This window comes from Pleurodeles waltl, chromosome 1_2 (assembly GCF_031143425.1).
Source record: "Pleurodeles waltl isolate 20211129_DDA chromosome 1_2, aPleWal1.hap1.20221129, whole genome shotgun sequence".
Classification (NCBI taxonomy): Eukaryota; Metazoa; Chordata; class Amphibia; order Caudata; family Salamandridae; genus Pleurodeles; species Pleurodeles waltl.
In genome coordinates this window covers 1128716392-1128736098 of record NC_090437.1, presented here as the reverse complement: position 1 = coordinate 1128736098, position 19707 = coordinate 1128716392, and the positions used below count along the sequence as shown (strand labels likewise).

The 19707-nt window shown below is 41.0% G+C and overlaps 1 protein-coding gene across 3 annotated transcripts in view; it reads left to right on the top strand.

Annotated features, from left to right (window-relative positions):
* CPEB2 (cytoplasmic polyadenylation element binding protein 2) overlaps nucleotides 1-19707 on the top strand; it is a 201480-nt gene that overhangs the window by 137619 nt on the left and 44154 nt on the right. For all 3 annotated transcript variants that reach the window (XM_069202676.1, XM_069202685.1, XM_069202695.1), the window contains exons 7-9: nucleotides 3618-3707; nucleotides 9809-9927; nucleotides 11939-12053. In XM_069202676.1, the coding sequence (XP_069058777.1) occupies nucleotides 3618-3707; nucleotides 9809-9927; nucleotides 11939-12053 (324 nt within the window). The remainder of the gene's footprint in view (nucleotides 1-3617; nucleotides 3708-9808; nucleotides 9928-11938; nucleotides 12054-19707) is intronic.

Genomic DNA, 19707 nt, shown 5'->3' with positions numbered 1-19707 from the left:
AGGCCTTAGGTGTGGCTGGACATGCTCAGCAGGAGGATACTGGTGATATTGCCCTCTACAAGTTTACATCACATAAGACATCCAACCACTTTGGCCATTAAGTATTCTGAATCTCATTCCTTATGTGAGAATTGTTTCACTTTTATTGCGTTAGTATTTATTTCCACCTCATTTTCTTTAGTGGGAGGATTCTGCTGAATTCTTTTTTTCCCATTCATGTATACATTAACTCAAATCTGATGAAGAGCAAAGGATCTAAAGAGGCATACTTAATGTGCAGTGAGAGGTGGATTAAACATTGGAATTTGTATTTAACCCAACTTGTTCTCTTAAGTGAAAGCACTTTTTTTTATTGGATTAACATTTGTTTTCCGAAAAGTAATGCTTTTTCTCACCCTCTCCCTTCAAATATTGAATTTTGATCCCTAAGCTATATGTTGTAGGCTTCAATCAACTCACACTGGGCTTGTTTTGTGAGCCTAGGAAGCGTTCACGCATTGACGGCGCCATCAATGGATTGTCATTGATGGTCATAAACACTAATTAGTTGCACCTGTCAACGGGTTCCTGAATCACTTCTTTTTCTTGTGCCTACCAACTACCCATCTAAATCTGTTCATTTTCATTCTAAAAACAAATTACTCAAAACTAGAAACCCCTGAAATAAAACCAACATTTTGTAATTTTTTGTTTATTTTTATATTTTTATTTTTTTTAGAGCAAACGTAAGTGAAAGTAATGGGTAGGTGGACATCCACTATGAAGCTTTAAAATGTAATGTACTGCTTTTAGGTAAGATGAGAGTTGAAATCTTGCCTCTTTAAAGAGCACTACATCACAATGCATTAACCGTCCGCAACGCTGCTTCCTCGCCTATTATTCGCCTGCCAACATTAAGCTTTTCTCTGACAATGTACAGCGCTCCACTCCTTTTTGGGTAGATTTATGCTTTATTAATACCTACATAGTTACTTTTTCACAATGCCCCACGCTGGACCTCTGTGTCAAATTGCTATTGGTTCAGTCCTGTGTGTAAGATTGTGGAGCCCACTAGTGGATTCAACTTTTTAAATAGATTTCTGACAGGATATTGTATTGTTGTTCTCCCCTTTCCAGCCTCGATTTATTCAGCTTCTTGAATGTGAATTGATTTAATTTCAGTTGCAGGAACTTTCGGTTTTGATTTCTCACCCTTTTTGTGATTATCGGGCTTGGCATCACTTATTCTGAAGTGGCATATCTGTGGCAGAAAGAAATGTGTATTAGTCTTGTGCCTCATACGGTGTCATCTGGCTTCATCAGAAGTGTCTTTTTAAAACACGTAGAGTGGGGCCTTGTTGCTCCATAAAGTACTCTAGCTGAGCAGGAATTTGGAAGAAGCTAAGAAATGCAATCATTGGCCTTTGTTTCAGGAAATGTGCTTAGGCAAGGTGCCCATCCACTTTTTTGATCTGAGACACCACACTTACAAATGCACCATTTCTGTCCCCACCTTAGACAATCTAAAATGAGCAGAGGCTCTCCAGCACCCTGCTCCACCTGCATACAATTAAAGCCACTCAAGTTCGAAGACTTCAGTGTCCAGGAACTACAGTGTTGAACAGCTTCAAAGTCTGTTTATCCACCACCCGAATCACTGTATTCTGTGGATCATTTATCTCCTAAAGAACAATGTGGATGTGAACTAATCTATTGCAGAGCCACCGATACAGCTAGTACATTTGTTGGCTTTTTGTTCTGCTTTGGACCCACTAAGGTGTGATTTCCTTGAGTGCAGCAATACGTGGAACATGTTATGTTGTTTTAAAACTTTAGGCTACTCTAGACTCCCTGTTCTAATTTTCCAAAATTGATGCAGAATTCCCTAAAGGAAAAATTGATTTGTGCCACTTTCTGGTACAAAAGACAGGGTCAAACCAGGAACCCACAAGCACATTGTGGTTTTGAAGACAGTAAATTGTTTCAGCAGCAGAAGAAAGGGACAGCAAAATCCTTTGCCACACCACTGGTCCATCGCTGCGGTGGCAAGAGGAAATCCCAAGTCACTGGCTGTGAGCTGCTTCTGCTTCTGTACCTCAAAAATCCACCCCTAGTAATTTTCAATGTGACAGGAAAACCTCTTGCAGTAGCCGCACTTCTGACAAAAAGAATTGTAGAGCAGTTCAGTCTGATCTTGCAAAGACATTTGATCTCCTCCAGTGAATGAAGAAATGTAGTTCTGAATAGAGAAGCTGTGTGGCAAAACAAGTTCTATGTGATTGTGTAAGGTAGACGTCTTTCAAATCTCCCAAATAACCCCCATCCTGCCTTGCCCAGCTTTGGGACACATTTGTTTTGGTAAAAAAAACCTTTGTTCTGTAAGAAGAATTAAAAAAAAAAAAAAGATTTTTTTGGGGGGGAACCTACAGCACCAAACCCATAAACCCCCCTGCCCCGTCCCCCCCACCACCACCAAACATATGTGTATTTCATAATCTTTCATATTAATGTGAAAATATAGTATTTTCACTGTACTCTATGATTGTATGGGACATGCCTACCCTGAGAGAGAAACTGACATGATTCAGGTGAATATTAACCTTGGCACTCCGAATGCTGACCGCTGTGCAAGAGGTTCCTTGCAAGTAAGCAAACTGTATAAAAAGCATGTTGTTTAGTTTGGATGTGGTTTAAATAACACTGTATCCAACACTGAGACTGTTCTCACAAGATTTTAATAATCTCTCAGTAGCACAGTAATTGTGAATATGCCGCTTACTTTAATGTGAATGCACTGACTATTTCCAAGTCCCTTAACTTTTAAAAAGTGAGATGGAGGAATTTTGTTCTGAATGGTCTGCAACTTTGAAAGCTGTCCATCTACAATTACCTTTAAATGTCTAGTTGAGTTGCTGGACAAAGAAGTATGGAACAAAACTCCTCAAAAGTGAGTTTATAAACTACCTCTGACCTGAAACAAATGGCCTCTGGTTTGCTGTGCTTAAACCAAACTCAGATCTTCAGCTTCATATGGCAAGACTTTATTCTCATGGAACCTGTAGCTGCTTATTCAGTCTTGGCCTCCCAAATACTAAATGTGTGCAATTGTTTCCAAACAAGTATGGATAGCGTTGGATGTTAGTGGAATAAGACAATCATTTTATTTAAATATGGATTCATTCATTCATTCATTCATGACATCTAGCCACTTAATCCATACAGCATATACCTTCACCTTTTCTCACTTGATGTCTAAAGGCTACTGCTTTGATGGAATCTGACTGTCATATGCAGGTTACTGAGGTGCCATATAAGGAACAATGACTCTGGCGGCTGGCCTGAAAAACTTTACAGACAGGAAATTGGTTGGAATAAATGTTATATCTAGTTTTAATGATTGAGACAGCTTTCAAATCAACGGTTTGCAAGCTAGGGCGCAAAGGCTAGGGACCAGCAGTACAAGAAAGAATGTTTTCTAATATTTATTGCAGCAGTCTTAACATGTTAACATGGGTCAATAATAAACCGATTTGATATTCCTGTTTAGAATTGTAAATTGTTTTTTGTTATTATGTAAATCCTCTTATGTTTGAACATGTTTTATTTTTAAATGTTGTGTGTATGCTTTCTGTTTCCAGATGAAATCACTGCCAGCTTCAGGCGATTTGGCCCTCTGGTTGTTGATTGGCCTCATAAAGCAGAAAGCAAGTCCTACTTCCCTCCAAAAGGTAGATTTCTTGGTATATCATTTTCTCTTGATAAATCATTGTTTGTGTTCTCTGAGGGGAAATGAGCTGTTCAGGTTTGATATCTTACCAGTATCTCAGCAAACTCATCCACATTTTCTTATGTTGAAAGGAAGTAGCTTTTTTTTTTTTTTTTCCCAACACTATCTTTATCAGATTCATGTGCTTGAATCATTCACTGTCTTAAGTATGGGGATCCCTAGTAATGTTAAAACGCAGCAAACCTTGCGAGAATGACTAAAATCCCAATAATGTTTTGTTTCACACCCAACTCTTTGGAAACAACCCAAACTTAAGCCATGAGTTGGAGGTGTAGCACTATCTACTATTCCCCTCCCCATTCCCCCAGAGGCTACTATAACTCAGATTTCTATTGCATGTCATGTTTGAGAAAGTCTCAGAGTAGAGCTCTACTGTATTTGACTTTAAATTTGCTACATATTGACTTTTACTTGGTCCTAGTTAGAGCACCAGCCCTGGCTTCAGCTTCTAGAAACAAATAATTTTTAGGGTTTGTTCATACTTATTATCTTCTGACCCGGGAGAACTAGCCCAAGTGCCACCATGGCAGAGAAAGAAAAAATATTTCAAGTGCTGAAAATTTGTACAGCTGAGCCACCCAGTCGGTGCATTTATTGTTTTTATCTTTCTCACAAGGAGTGAAACTGCAACATGTCTTAAGACCTTACCCTCAAAACACTTAAGCACACCGCCAATGACAACATCAAGCCTTTGTCAGATGTCAAGAAGGCAAGGACTAACTTGTGCTAAATATAGAAAGACAGTTCAGGCCCACTAACAACTCGAAGTAGTTCTTCCTAAATTGTCACTGACTAACACCTTTCTGTAGACTGTGAATGGAACTCATGGAGGACTGTTACTGGCTCTCACTTCAGTGAAGAGTTTCAAAGCTCCAAGCATTCACCACAGGAGCCATAATTTCTTTTGCCAAGGACACGTTGCACTCCAGCCATAAGTTCATACCGAAGTCCCATCGTATTTTCACCGAAATGTGTTTTTTTTTTTTTCTCTCTCGTTCAGGTCAGTGAAAAGATCATCGGCACATGCATCACATTCTACATGAACAAGACTAAAGACCTTTATATTTTCTTTCAATTAGCTCTCTTTTGGCTACTGAGACATTAATTATCCATTATCTAAGCATTTAATTGCCCTTCGCTGTCAGCCAGCCTTACTTTTTACCACAATGAAGCTAAGCTCCTGCTTCAAGACCGTGACTGTGCTTCTATGAAAGCAAAAATATAGCAATGCTGGATAGCTGTAACTACCGATATATGGCTAATTACTTACCTCTGACCACTTTAGCATACTGTTCATCTTGTGCCACCATGAAGGGTCAAGCGTTACACTCATACTTACAAAACTTAGAGTACACACCAAACTGAATGCCTAATGTGCAGTTTCTTGCAGACACCCCCTTACCAAAAGGGCTGAAACAGCTTGTTGCTGGGAAAATAGTGGCATGATTTATGGTGCCTTACCAGTTTTTAAAGATTGAACTGAACCATATTAATGATGTTGGTGTAAGACAGCGAAGGAGGCTTAAAATGTTATTTGGAAATCAAATTTTGGCAAGAACGCAGTAAGATCATAAATCCCTAATTACCTCACTCCCACTCCTCACCCTTGTAGCCAGTTGTGTTACTGCTCCCTCACAGATTTTCTATAGTATAGACTTCTTCATGGCTAAGGTAGTATTGCATCTCTCATCTTAGGACTTCTACCAGCTAGTTATCAATACAGCTGTCAATCATGCGTCTTATTCATTAGAATCACTTCAGTTGAGGCACATATCCTCTTTAGGGGTCTTTAAAAAAATAAAGTCCTCTAGTTCTGCATTGCAGGATCTTCATTGAACGTAATAAGCATCAGAATAATTGTTGCTGTATGTGAGGGCTAAGCAGAAAACTTGATGCTTTTTTATTTTTGTTATGGATTTAAAGTATAGCATTCCCATTGCTGATAGAAACCCTCTAGAGCATTGGTTCTTAACATGTGGTCCGGGGACCCCTGGGAGTCATCAAAGCCTTATCAGAAGATCGGCAACTGCTTAGAAAATTAAATAACATTAATAAAGTGTACATCAATAAGCAAAATATTAAATTACTTTTTTTTAGAAGGTAAATGCGAAGGAATTTGAACTTGGAGGTTAAAAACTTAGTATCCTCTGATTGTGGTGACAGTGCAATTGCAATAGACAAGAAGGTTTGAGATTTTCTAAATTCAATGGTGGCTACTCATCATCCATACTATATTCTGTTAAAAATGGGGTCTTTGGTTGACAGTCAGGTTACCCCCTGTTCAAGCAAGGACCCTCACTCAAGTCAGGGTAAAAGAGAAAAACCCTCAGCTAACCCCTGCTTACGCCCTTGGTAGCTTGGCAGAGCAGTAGGCTTAACTTCAGAGTGCTAGGTGTAAAGTATTTGTACCAACACACACATTAACTTAATTAAAACACTACTAAATGACAAAACACCAGTTTAGAAAAATAGGAACTATTTATCTAAACAAACCAAGACTAAAATGACAAAAATCCACAATACACAAGTCAAGTTATCAATTAAAAATCAAAAAGAGTCTTTAAGTTGTTTTAAACACACACTAACGCTGCCAGCTTGAAAGAGTACCTTGGGTGCGTCAAAAATAACCCTGCACGGGCGTGCGATGCGCTGATTCCACTCACGAGCAGGACCCTGCGTCGTTTCTCCTTTCGCCAGTTCGGGGTGTGTCGTTTCTTCTCTCCGCAGGAGAGTGATGCGTCGATCCGGTCAGCACTCCGGTCCAGGCAGGCCTTGCATTGTTTTTCCATGCCCAGCAGTACTTAAGTCGGAAATCCAGCCGCACGATGATCCCAAAACCCCGCAGCACGGGTTGTGATCTCCCAGCCTCTGTCAGCGATGCTGCTTGTCGTTTCTCCTGCTTCGTGCGTCGATTCTTCGGTTGCGTTCCCGGCGAGCGATGATTCTCAGCTGCTGAGCCGGCGGTGCATCGTTTCTTCAGCTGCAGATCAGTTGCGTCAATCTTTTCCCTGCACGGCACTCTGTGTGTGGATTTCCTTGTCTTTAGGCTGCCAGCTTCTCTTTTCAGGGTCCCAGGAACTGGATGGGCACCACAGGGCAGAGTAAGTCTCCAGAGACTCCAGGTGCTGGCAGAGAGAAGTCTTTGCTGTCCCTGAGACTTCAAACAGGAGGTAAGCTCTAAATCAAGCCCTTGGAGATTTCTACTCAAGATGGAAGGCACAGAATGTCCAGTTTTTGCCGTCTTACTCTGGCAGAAGCAGCACTGCAGGATAGCTCCACAAAACACGGTCACAGGCGGGCAGCTCTTCTTCCTCAGCTCTTCAGCTCTTCTCCAGGCAGAGGTTCCTCTTGTTTCTAGAAGGGTTTCTCAAGTCTGTGGTTATGGGTGCCCTTCTTATACCCAATTTAAAAGTAAAGTCTCTTTGGATGTAAAATCCTGCCTTGGCCAGGCCCCAGACACTCACCAGGGTGTTGTAGACTGCATTGTGTGAAGGCAGGCACAGCCCTTTCTGGTGTGAGTGACCACTCCTCCCCTCCCTCCTAGCACAGATGGCTCATCAGCAAATGCAAACTACACCCCAGCTCCCTTTGTGTCAGTCTAGTGTGAGGTGCAGCCAGCCCAGCGGTCAAACTGACCCAGACAGGGAACCCACAAACAGGCAGTCACAAATGGTATAAGCAAGAAAATGCTCACTTTCTAAAAGTGGCATTTTCAAACACACAATCTTAAAATCAACTTTACTAAAAGATGTATTTTTAAATTGTGAGCTCAGAGACCCCAAGCTCCACATGTCCATCCACTCCCAAGGGGAATCTACACTTTAATCAGATTTAAAGGCAGCCTCCTTGTTAACCTATGAGAGGGACAGGCCTTGCAACAGTGAAAGACGAATTTAGCAATAGTTCACTGTCAGGACATATAAAACACATTACTATATGTCCTACCTTAACAATACACTGCACCCTGCCATTGGGGCTACCTTAGGGGTGTCTGCCATGTACGAAAATGGAAAGTTTAGGCCTCGCAAGTGGGTACACTTGCCAAGTCGAATTTACAGTTAAAACTGCACACACAGACACTGCAGTGGCGGCAGGTCTGAGGCATGATTACAGAGCTACTTATGTGGGTGGCACAACCAGTGCTGCAGGCCCACTAGTAGCATTTGATTTAAAGGCCCTGGGCACCTCTGGTGCACTGTACTAGGGACTTACTAGTAAATCAGATATCCCAATCATGGATAAGCCAATTACATACACATTTTGTAAAGGAGCACTTGTACTTAAGCACTGGTTAGCAGTGGTAAAGTGCCCAGAGTAACAAAAACAGTAAAATCAGAGTCCAGCACACATCAACAACCTGGGGAACAGAGTCAAAAAGTTAAGGGAGACCACGCCAAGGATGAAAAGGCTAACTCTTCCTGTTAAAATTAATAATTTCGTTTAATTCACAAACCTTATATAAAAAAAAAAAATACAAAATCTATTTGTTTCATGAATGTTTCTCTTTTTTTAATTTTTTTTTTTTTATATATATTGTTTTGCAGGTCAAATCATCAAATCCTTTGCCGGGGTCCCCACTTTCCAGTTATGTCTTAAATGGAGGGGGGGCTCTGTATTACAAACATGATTCTGTTGAGGGTCCCCGGTTCTAAAAATTAAGTGGGCAACACAAATCAAAGTTAAGAACCGCTGCTCTAGAGCTACGTTTCCAGATATCTTTTCAGATTGCTGAAACATGTACCATATACAACACTACATTGCAGCCACTGTAAACATAACCTGCTGTGTCTGGTCACAAGAAAACACCAAATGGCTTAAAAAAAAATTAAGAAACAAAACAGCCTACTAGGCCTTAGTATTTGAAGAGCTAAAAAAAAAAGCACCAAGTCCTTTTAAGCCTCAACGAGTTTCCATCTCCATTGATGCCTAGCAATATTAGTTGCCTGAGAGTTTGTTCCTTTTGAAGGTTTTGGCAAATTGTAGAGAACTTGCTGATTTAATCACCTCATTCAATGGTTGAAACAATAAGGAAATGGGGGAGTTGTGTATGATTTCAAAAACAATTCTTATTGATTCATAACCTGCAACACAAGCATCCATTTTACTGCTTTATTTAAGATAGTTGGCTTTCCCTTCTGTCTTCACCCCTGGCATTGTCATGGGGGAGAAATGAAAATCTCCAAAATACAAACCACTCTTCTAAGAACAATATTGGCCAAAAAGGCTTCTCGGAGTAGCCGGGCCCACACTTCAGGCAACTCTGTAGTCTGTTCATACCTTCACAAGACACTGTTCTAGATTGACACCAGTGCGGCTGTCCTGGAAGATATTCACTAATGGTAATATTCCTCGACCGTGCACCACAGGCTGCCTTCTTTTTGGGTGAATGGACTTTAGCCTGCCTGAAAGGACCATTTAGGGGGTTGGGGGGGGGGGGGGGGGCAGCGGGGGAGGAAGGGGCGGAGTTAAAAACAACTGGACCTGGAATTTATTTTAGTTGCCAGTGTGAGAGGGCAAAACCTTGTTTCAAGGTAGTTTACAACCTGTATCATTTTTATGACTCTCTGAAAGTTCAGATTAGGATGAAAAGGAAAAAAAAAAAAAAACTGCTTTTTGGGACCACCTGCTTTTCCAGCTCTGTAAGGAACCACAATTTGTTCAAATTAATAAACCGGTTTGCTCAAGTACTGATGTGTCTCAGTTGATTGCTGTCCTCCAAGAATATTTGAATGTTCTTTTGGGGGTTGAATCATTTGAGTAATCTAATACACCCATGCTGTCATTGCTGGTTTAAAAACTTTGACCTTTCTGGTGTAAATCTTCATTTGAAGATATTTTGATATTCAGAATTATCCGTAGTAACAAGAGAACTACATGGTTGGTTTTAGTGGAAAACTTGCTACTTTTTCAAATGATGTTTGCAGTGTCTGTTACGTGTGCATTCAGTCACATTTTTAAAAAAATATGTTGGGTATATAACTGAGTGAGAAATTCATATCTGGCTTTCCTAAAGTTTCCTTCCTTTGTTTTGATTTCTCACAGGTTATGCTTTTCTTCTGTTTCAAGAGGAGAGTTCTGTACAGGTTCTGATTGACGCTTGTATTGAGGAAGATGGGAAGCTATATCTTTGTGTTTCTAGCCCTACTATCAAGGACAAACCAGTGAGTAAAACCATTTAGAGTTGAAGATTAATGTCAATCCTAAATCTGTAACCTTCAGCAGAGTTTCAGTATAAACTGCTTCACCAATTGTTTCAAAAACGATTAATCACCAAAGATTTCCTTTTAATTGGAGAAGTGTGAGAAACTTAATACAGAAGCTGACAGATCAGAAAGGCTACCCTAAGAGCAAGGTATTTGGAGACCAAGTACTATTTTGAATTAATTTACCTAGCAAAGCTTAGTTTGTGTTTCACTTCTAAATGCATAAATCTAACAAGCAAAGCAGAGAAAGAACAGTCCTCGATGAGGTAAATGCTTTAGTAGTGCCATCCTAATTACAAAAAATGATTGGCTGCAAGTCTCGTCTCTTTCAGAGAATTACATTTATGGGCTATGAAGAGATGCACTTACCATTCTTTTTTTAATTCTAATGGTGATAAATACTACCATTTGTTGAATTAGTAATGGAAGTGTACATTTTTTTGTCTTCTTTCTTTTTTAAATATTTGTTTCTGGGATTTTGTCCATGGGTGGGGCTATTCACAGCATGCACCATGTTGGAGGCATCAGCACTACAAAGATGATCGTAGTTCGTGGTTGCAAAAGCCAAAGTCTTGGTTAACAAAATCTAGATTTGGGGGAATGCCTCTATCTTAGTTTCACTTACAACTGGAGAAAATCTGCAAGGTGGGTGTATTTCTGCAGTCGTAATTGTGTGGATAACTGGTGGAACATTGTTGGTCTCAGAAGGACAGTGGAAGTCCGCACTTTGGGGTTTTAACAAACTTTCCTAATATCCTGCCTCACCTAATTTACACAGTTTCACTTTGTGCCAAAAAGGCTAGAGACTCTTATTTTATAGCAGAGTAGAACCCTACATTTGTCAAACTGGTGGGAGGGTTATACAAGAAGAATTTGTAAAGGTCTGTATTGCACTGGTAGACGTTTTTGCCTCTGTAGGGATTGGCTTAGGGACAAATCTATACATTTTCTATTTTGGTAGGTTCAGGCGTGTTAAAAAAAAAAAAAAGACTTATTTAAAATCCCAAAAGTTCACTTAAACATTAAGCTTGTTCTAGTGGTTTCCATAGCTATTTGTTTCTTTCTGAAATAGCCCCACTGAGTTTTATTCCACATTAGTACTTTGACTTTCTAAGGGCTAGCTAGACATTATTTTCCCTTGTGGTACATAGGTTGTCATCCATAATCGAGCCTTGTCGTAATAAGAATACTCTGGGTCAAACAGTAGGGGAAATGCAGAAGGACCGTGCTGCATTGATTTCTCCGTAAGTGTCTTGGGTTGCTTGTTTATTTCAGCCATCACCAACGAGTAGCTTGTGAGATACTTTAGGTTTTCAGTGACCTGTAAGTAGTTCTCCTGTGTGCAGCCCAGCCCACTAAATTAGCTTTTGCTTGGTTGAATTAACAGATGTATGAGAAATTGAAACGTGAATGCAAACAAAGTCCCCCCCCCCCCCCCCCCCCCCCCCCAAAAAAAAATACTCATTAGCTGATGTTTGGAGAAAACACTGAATTTCCAGTATTCGGATCTTTCAGCAATAAATCATGTGGTGTTGGGGAAACATATTAATAACATTATTTCTTTGGTGCCAGGAGCATCACAGCTGTGGCTGTTATGTATTACCCATGATGCACTAAGGTGACCATTGCTGGTTGTCTTGCATATGATGCTCACTAATGTAATTTTGTTTGGTTTGGTCATGATTGATTACAACACTAATGTTGGTAGTCTGAGATGATTTTCACTGGTTATAAGTAGCTCTTATTAGAGGAACGTTTAGACACCCCCTGGTCTATTTGAAGTTGTAAATGTGACTGTCACTTGTATGAATTAATGAATGGAAGGAATATCTAGAAATGTTAAATATTGGAATATCTTGCAATTAAACTTTAGGTGAACAGATAGTTGAGGCACACTTTTTGTAAGCTGATGACTCATTCGTATTTTCTTTTTTTCTTCTTTTTTTTCTTTTCTTTTTTTATTTAACAGGTTCAAATACGTCCTTGGAATCTGAGTGATAGCGACTTTGTAATGGATGGTTCACAGCCTCTTGATCCAAGGAAAACTATCTTTGTTGGAGGTGTCCCAAGGCCATTAAGAGCAGGTAATGATAAATTGGTTTTTTTTATTCATAATTATCAGGACTTTAAGGGGCAAGGTTAAAGTTACTTTAAAAATCTCTCAATTACTTTCCTCCCTTCCGTAGTATTGTGCCTTTCTTCTCTGCTGTTAGTTACTTATTTTTGTTGAAATATGGAGTCCATTTCAAAGTGTGGCTTTGAACATTAAAACTCTCTTGGGGACTGTAATTCGCAAGTATTTATTGAACAGACAGGGCGGTAAATGTGTTTAAAGAACTTACATGCACCAGACTGTTGCTAGAGAGGAAGTCTTACATTTTATCTTCTGTTACTTGTGTTACAGTAAAGTATGGCCAACCTGGTGAAGTAAGTGGCCTCAACCATTGTAATTCAAGTAGCAGTGTAAGGACCAGTTCTTTGGCATTGGATTTTGTTATCTGAAACAATAGAATCTCTGTATATGTGCAGGACAGCCAGAAAAATATTGGCAAAAAAGTGTACGTGCAAGAGGCCACATTTTCCGAATTATTATTTTTTTTGTAAATTTTTTTAAAATTACAACAATAAACGCTCTGGGATCCACATTTCCCTTTCCTTTGGAAAAGGAAGCAAAAGGATGGATTCTCCATGAAGTCTGCTAGACCAGGGTTCTTCAATTTCTGTCCTGGAGAGCCGAATCCATGCCAGGTTTTAGCATATCCACATTGAGATGAATGTAGTTATCTTATAATCTGCCATGGATCTGGCTCTCCAGAACCGACATTGAAGAACCCTGCACTAGAACATCGCTATATATGTGGGAATTGTTAGCACCATCTCCTACAAGATACGACCAAGAGTTGTAGAATTAATTTATATGTTGACCTTCCTAAGGAGAAATGCGACAACTTCAAGGATATTGGTTCAGTATTGGAACTTTCATAGATTCCCATGCTTCAATCCTTCCCCGTCGTCTATGTGGGAGTCCCCAATATCTTAGAAAGGCGATGTCTTAAGAGGCATGTACATTGAAGGCATTAGGCCTTTAATTTAGTATCGTATGCTTTTTTTATTTTTTTTATTTACTTAAAATGACCAAACTTTATAGTCAATGAAATTAGGTCACACCACCCTTTAGAACCCTCCTGAGGAAAGCTGCTTTCCCTTAGGTTGCCCACTGCACGTCGTGCTAAGGAGTCTCATCTGAGATCTCCTCAGTTTTTTTCCAGTCACAGCTGCTGCAAAGCATTGTTTGCTCATTTTCTCTCGTCTTCATAGAATACCATTCTCTTCAGCTTGGTGCTTCAACCTGGCGCCCATTGTCAGACACCAAAAAAGGTTTTTTAGACCGTGTGGCACTTCCAAGACGAAAAGGCTGCATATAGATGATCCTCACAAAGATTGTATATACTGTCTTTACCCTGAGCACAAAACGAGAGAATATAAGGTATATGTTGTGCATTTTCTACGAGGATTTTAAAAAGTCCGTGAGGGACGACTGCTTCTTTGGCTGCAGAGAATCCAATCCAGAGGCAACCCTGTCTGATGAAGAAAGTGATGCCTCCTCCTTAACTAGTCGGTCAGTAACTTTATTGCTTGATTACTTAAAATCATTGTAAAAATACACAAGAATAAAACAGAATTAAACCCCCCCCTAAAATTTTGTGTGTATGTATATGTGTATATGTGTATATGTGTATGTATGTGCCATGTATAAAACAAAGTGCATTCCATCATTGCAAATCATCTACTAGCAATGTATAAAATAATAAAATGCACTGTCGGGTGCTATCTTAGTGCAGCATCCCCACTAGAAATGTTAAAATGAAGTAAAAGAGCAAGATAAAAACATGTAATCACGATACATACATTCACTAGGAGTCATCTGCAGGATCAACACGCATGTATTTTACCTATATACCAGATAGTTTAAAGCGCAGCAGATAGCCTAAAGTGTCCAGTACAAGTCCTGACTAATTTCGGGCTTAAGACGAAGTCAGTAATATGAGTTTTGGGCATTTAGTTATTAAAACTCTATTTTCAAGCAATGGCACCCCCAGTCACTGACCCAAGCTGATCCCGCGCCTCCCGGAGATTCCTGCAGGCTTCAGCAAAAAATGTGCTATGCAGGCAAGTTCCATGGGGGCTACCACTGTGAAATAAAGGTTTTAGGGCCATATGTACGAACACTTTTTCCCGTAGACACAGAATGGGTAAAAACCTTTGCTACATCTGGCCCTTAGTGCCTCTGTAAAGAAAGTTCTGAACAGCAGCATGTGAGATGGACAACTGATTCTGTATGATAGTTACACAATCTGCATAGTTTCTGAGAGCCATGTGAGGACGGCCAGTGGCATGTACACTCCCATGCGGGAAGAGTTAAAAGCTGCATCTGCAATATGATTCAGAACGCATGCGCATCCAGTACAAACCTTCAGGTATCGTTGGCATCTGGTGTCTGCATGTGACTCCACAAGACAACCTGTGCTCAGATATTCCTGATACAAGCAATGTCATGTTCTCCAGTATTGGATACTTCATAGATTCACCTGCTTGAATCATCCCCATTGTCTAGGTAGGAGTCCCACGGTAACCTTAAGTATACATAGCAGTAAGTGTATTACATTAGACCTCAATGGCCTATAGAGGCACTGTTCTAGCCTATCCATGTTCTTTTATATTAAAAAACAAAAAACAAATCCGACCTACAACCAATCAGGCAACAGCACCCTCCAGAACACTCCCAACAGAGGCTGTTTCCCTCAGATTTTCACTGCATGTCGTGTGAAGGGAGTCTCCCTGAGCTCTGCTCAGCTTCTTTCTCTACAGCTATTCTGACCAGAACATTTTCTTTGAGATATCTTGGATTTCCAGTGGACAGAACTAAAAAAAGGACTTTTCAGAAATTGTGACAATTATGGGAGAAAAATACTTTATATTGATGACTCCCACAAGTAGTGAATATACTGCCTACATCCAGACCATAAGGTGAGAGATTGCAAACTTTGTTGCGCCTTCATTCATAAACCCCCAAAAGACGGAGGGTAGACTTTTGTTATGTCAGAATACCCTTCTTCTTAGGAGAGTGAGGCCCCCTCTCAGACTTATCAATCCCTAAAAAGGCCTAAAAGTAAAAGACTTTCTGCAGAACCTCTGAAGGAAGTTTTCAAAAAATCTAAACACCTTTATTTCGAACAACTTTAGAAAGCTATGCCTCATCGTTAGAAACCCAGATCAAAAGCCTTAAAAAAAAAATCTAAAAAAAAATCACTCGGAAACCTACAACACCTTTGGGGTGGGTGGGGGGCGGGGGGGAAGCCCCTCCAAAAAAGTGCCTGTCACCAATGAAGAAACCAGAAAAATACTCTTCAGACTCTGACAAAAATGGTTGACAACCACGTCTGCAGTAATGACGACAATCACATTGATGTTCACCACGGTAGTGCCCCCTGTGATAGTCATGTCATCATCACTATTGTCAACAACGATCATAACAGCTAAAATCTACAAGAGGGCACAGTCGACTGCTATGGAATCATCAGCTTCGCGTGCGTCGCTGAGAAAATCGTCAGCGAGAGACAAACCACCTAAGAATGTGTCAACATCAGACCCGTTGACGAGACACAAATCAAAGACCGTTCAGAGGGACCATCGACGAGGGACCTGATGACTGCACAACCGTCGACGACCACTACAGGAACGTCAAAATATCTCCTTCTGTCATTGTAGATGCTTTCTTTCCCACAGTTATCAATCCTACCAATGCATACTTCCCCAAGTAAGGTATTAACGTATTCTTCTCAACACCTATTAGATGACGACAATGACTGATATTCTCAAGACAAAGGAATGTTTGGAGTGGCCAACAGTCAGTCACAACTCAACGTCAAATGTCAGGACCTGGATGAGGCTGATCAATATTGGAAAAATTATTTATCAGCAAAAGTCCAACAAGATCCATCATATTCAGACTATGGTGACAGACTGCTCTGTCCTATGCCAAGGTCTTTAGTGACAGATCTCCAAAACCTGTTGCATGACTACTATAGAAGATTTCCACCCTCCGTACCAGCAACTCCGACCAAACAGCAGTATTACCTACAAGCGGGAATGGGGACCCTTATCTCTAGCCATCCAGGGACACTGCTCAGACCGGATACGAAAATCCCTTTGGTACAGCCACCTCAGGATGACCCTCTGTCCACAGATGAAGAAAGGGAAGAGGGAGAAATACCTGATGCTACTCCTAGTGAGTGGGATGAATACCTGATTCCCATGCCTACACCACTGTTTGCTGGACCAGTGGATTCCCTCCCGAAGGACGTAGGGGTGTTCCATAATTTAATGGAAAGAGCGGCTAAACATTTCAAACTGCCCATTCTCTCTTCAGAAACAGATTGTTTCCTATATGACTTTAAGGAACCATCAAAAAAGTCAGCCATACATATAGTTGACTTTATACGGCAAGAAGGATTGAAAGGAATGAAAAACACATCTACAATACCTTCTCAAATCCCACGCTTGGAGAAAAAAATATAAAGCCCCACAAGATTCCCCAGCTTGTTTAAATGGGGAACCGAAACCTGATTCTGTGGTATCTCAGGCGGCACAACGCCACTCGAAGAATCCTCCAACACCAATATCTTCCCCGCCAGATAGAGAAGGATGCCATCTGGACAACATAGGAAAAAAGTTCTCCTCAGTAGCAGCAATAACAGTCAAAGCTGCCACCTCGTTAGCCATTCTAGGCATATATGATGGACAATTGTGGGCAGACATGTCTTCATACATGGACATCTTGCCTGAGGATGCTAAACTAGAGGCAAAGAAAGTGTTGCAGGAGGAAGAACAGATTGCAGCTGGAGTGATTGATTGCACGATCGATATGCTACTGACGGGACTTCAAAGGAGCAATAGAAGTTGTTACAATTCTGCAGAGGGACCGGGGGTTCTATTCCTGTATTTTTCTAGTGAAAAAGCCTTCAGGGGATTGGTGTCCCATACTGGATTTGAGGGCCTTAAACAAGTTCCTGAAAAAACAAACGTTTCTATGGTAACATTTCAGGACCTTCTACACCTCTTCAAACACAGGAGATCACATGACTTCTCTAGACCTCCGAGATGCGTATTTCCATATCCCAATACATCGAAACAATCGGAAATTTCTCAGGTTCACGGTAACTGGTATGCATCTATAGTTTAGAGTCCTCTATTCGGATTAAAATCTGCCCCCAGAATTTTTACCAATGTGCAGGCATCAGTAGTGGCTCACCTACATTAACTAGGGATGCAAATCTTTCCATAATTGGACGACTGGCTCATAAAGGCATCCACAAGAAATCAAGTGGTAAAGCACATATCCACATGCCTCCAGTTGTTCAAAGCTCTAGGCCTTACCATCAACTATCACATATCACACTTCCATCCCACAAAGCAGCTGAATTTCCTAGGAGCAATTCTGGATACTATCCAAAGCAAGGCATTTCCATCTCGAGAGACAGCGAAAGATTTCCAAAATGGCTCAAAAGTTAGCAACAAAAAAGTTTCCGTTCGGAATTACAAATCATTCATGGGAATGATTTCCTGATGTATTCCACTGATCCCAAATTGCCGACTACACATGTGACCTCTACAGGAGCAACTAGACCCTCAGTGGCTCCTTTGACGATCTAATTCAGATCACATCGGAAACGAAAGCTGCCATGTCTTGGTGGAAAACGCAGTCCAACTTATCCAAGGGCGTTTCATTTCTGCAACAAGTGTCGAACTATATAATGACAGATGCGTCGCTCGAAGGTTGCAGTGCCCACCTTCAGGATCTACAGGTAAGTGGCAACTGGGCACAAAAGGACAAACCGCTTCACATAAACCAACTGGAGCTGAAAGCAATAGATCTGGCACTGTAGGCTTTCTTACCAAAAATACAAAACTCAAAAATTCTCATCAGAATGGACAATACCACAAGTATGTTTTACCTGAACAAACAGGGCGGCACAAAGTCCTTGGAGCTTTCACGTCAAGCTCAGAGCATATGGGAATGGGCCATAGAGAATCAGATTTCTCTGAAAGCAGAACACCTGCCAGGACAAGCCATCCTCCTGGCAGACTCTTTGAACAGGACAATCATCCCGTATCACGAGTGGGAACTCGACCAACAGGTTTGCAACCAGCTTTTCCAGAAATTAGGAAAGCCGAATCTGGATCTTTTTGCCACATACAAGAACAAGAAGTGCCCATATTACGCAAGCTGGCTTCCTCAAAAAGGGTTGTGGGGTAATGCTTTTTTGATGAGATGTTCCGGAATCTATACCTTCGCTGAATCTTCTTCCCATCTCCCTCCTCCCCCCCCCCCCCCCCCAATCCCCCCCAATTCCACTCATCCCTAGAGTGATCAGCAAAATGAAAGAGGGATGCCATCTCCTCCTATTGGCACCCACGTACATCTGGTTCACAGAACTCCTTCTGTATTTGGAACAACCACATGTTCTACTCGGACATCAACCCTACTGACCGTGCACCAGGGCCAAGTCAGGAATCCGAATCCTTCATCTCTACTTATCGCCTTGGCTCCTGAATTCAAGGAATACGCCACCTTGAACATTTCATCGGAATGTAGAGAAATATTAGCCAAAGCCAGAGCGGACACCATCAAGAAGACCTATAAACTTAAATGGAAGCATTTCTGCGTGTGGTGGTGTTATGGAAGGAGTCCATCCTTTGACGTCACCTCCGGAACAAATACTTCCTTTATTACATTTAGCAAAATCTGTACTTTCTTATTGCTCAATAAGGGTACATGTGGCAGCAATTTCAAGATTCTGCCGCTTTCAGCAGACCTCCTCACTGTATTCTGTCAGGATTGTAAAACAATTCCTCAAGGGCCTGTTTAAAGTATTTCCACCGGTGCGTAAGCCTTCCACCGTGTCTCTTGGAAGACCTCGATTTTGCTAGCTCTCACATCAGCAAAAAGAGTGAGTGGCATACAAGCCTTCACTGTCAAGGAACCTTTTCTTCAGTTTACTCCAAATGGTGTTATACGTCGAACAAACCCTAAGTATATACCAAACGTACCATCAAACGTCCATCTAAATGAGCCAGTGGTTTTAAGAATGTTTTTTCCTAACCCACAAACGGTTGCGAAGAAAGCGCTGCATTCGTAAGATGCAAGGAGATGTTTAAAGTTTTATCTTCAAAAAAACACATGGCATTGAAAACTCGGACCAGCTATTCGTAGCATATGGAGATACAAGAAAAGGCTCTGCGATATCTAAGCAGACCATTGCCAGGTGGATCGAATTAGCTATACAGTTTTGTCAGGCCCAGGCAGGGAAGCAGCTGCACAGTAAGGTTAAAACCCACTCTACCAGAGAAGTAGCCACATCAGCAGCTCTCTTCGTAGAAGTACCCCTGCAACACATTTGCAGGGCAGCAACATGGTCCAGCCAACATACATTTACAAAGCACTACTGCCTTGATGAAATTAACAAAATGGATACAGCAGTTCGGCAAGCAGTGCTGAGACGTATTCCATTAAGGGGAGCCTCTCTGTTTATCCCACCTTCCACTTGAAAGGTATGTGATCTACACTAGCCTAATATTATTAGTATTAGTATTATTATTCAAAGATCCCACCCCCCCTGAAAAAAAAAAAAATCACCTCAACCAGAAGTACAAAAACATATCTGCTTGCTCAGATTG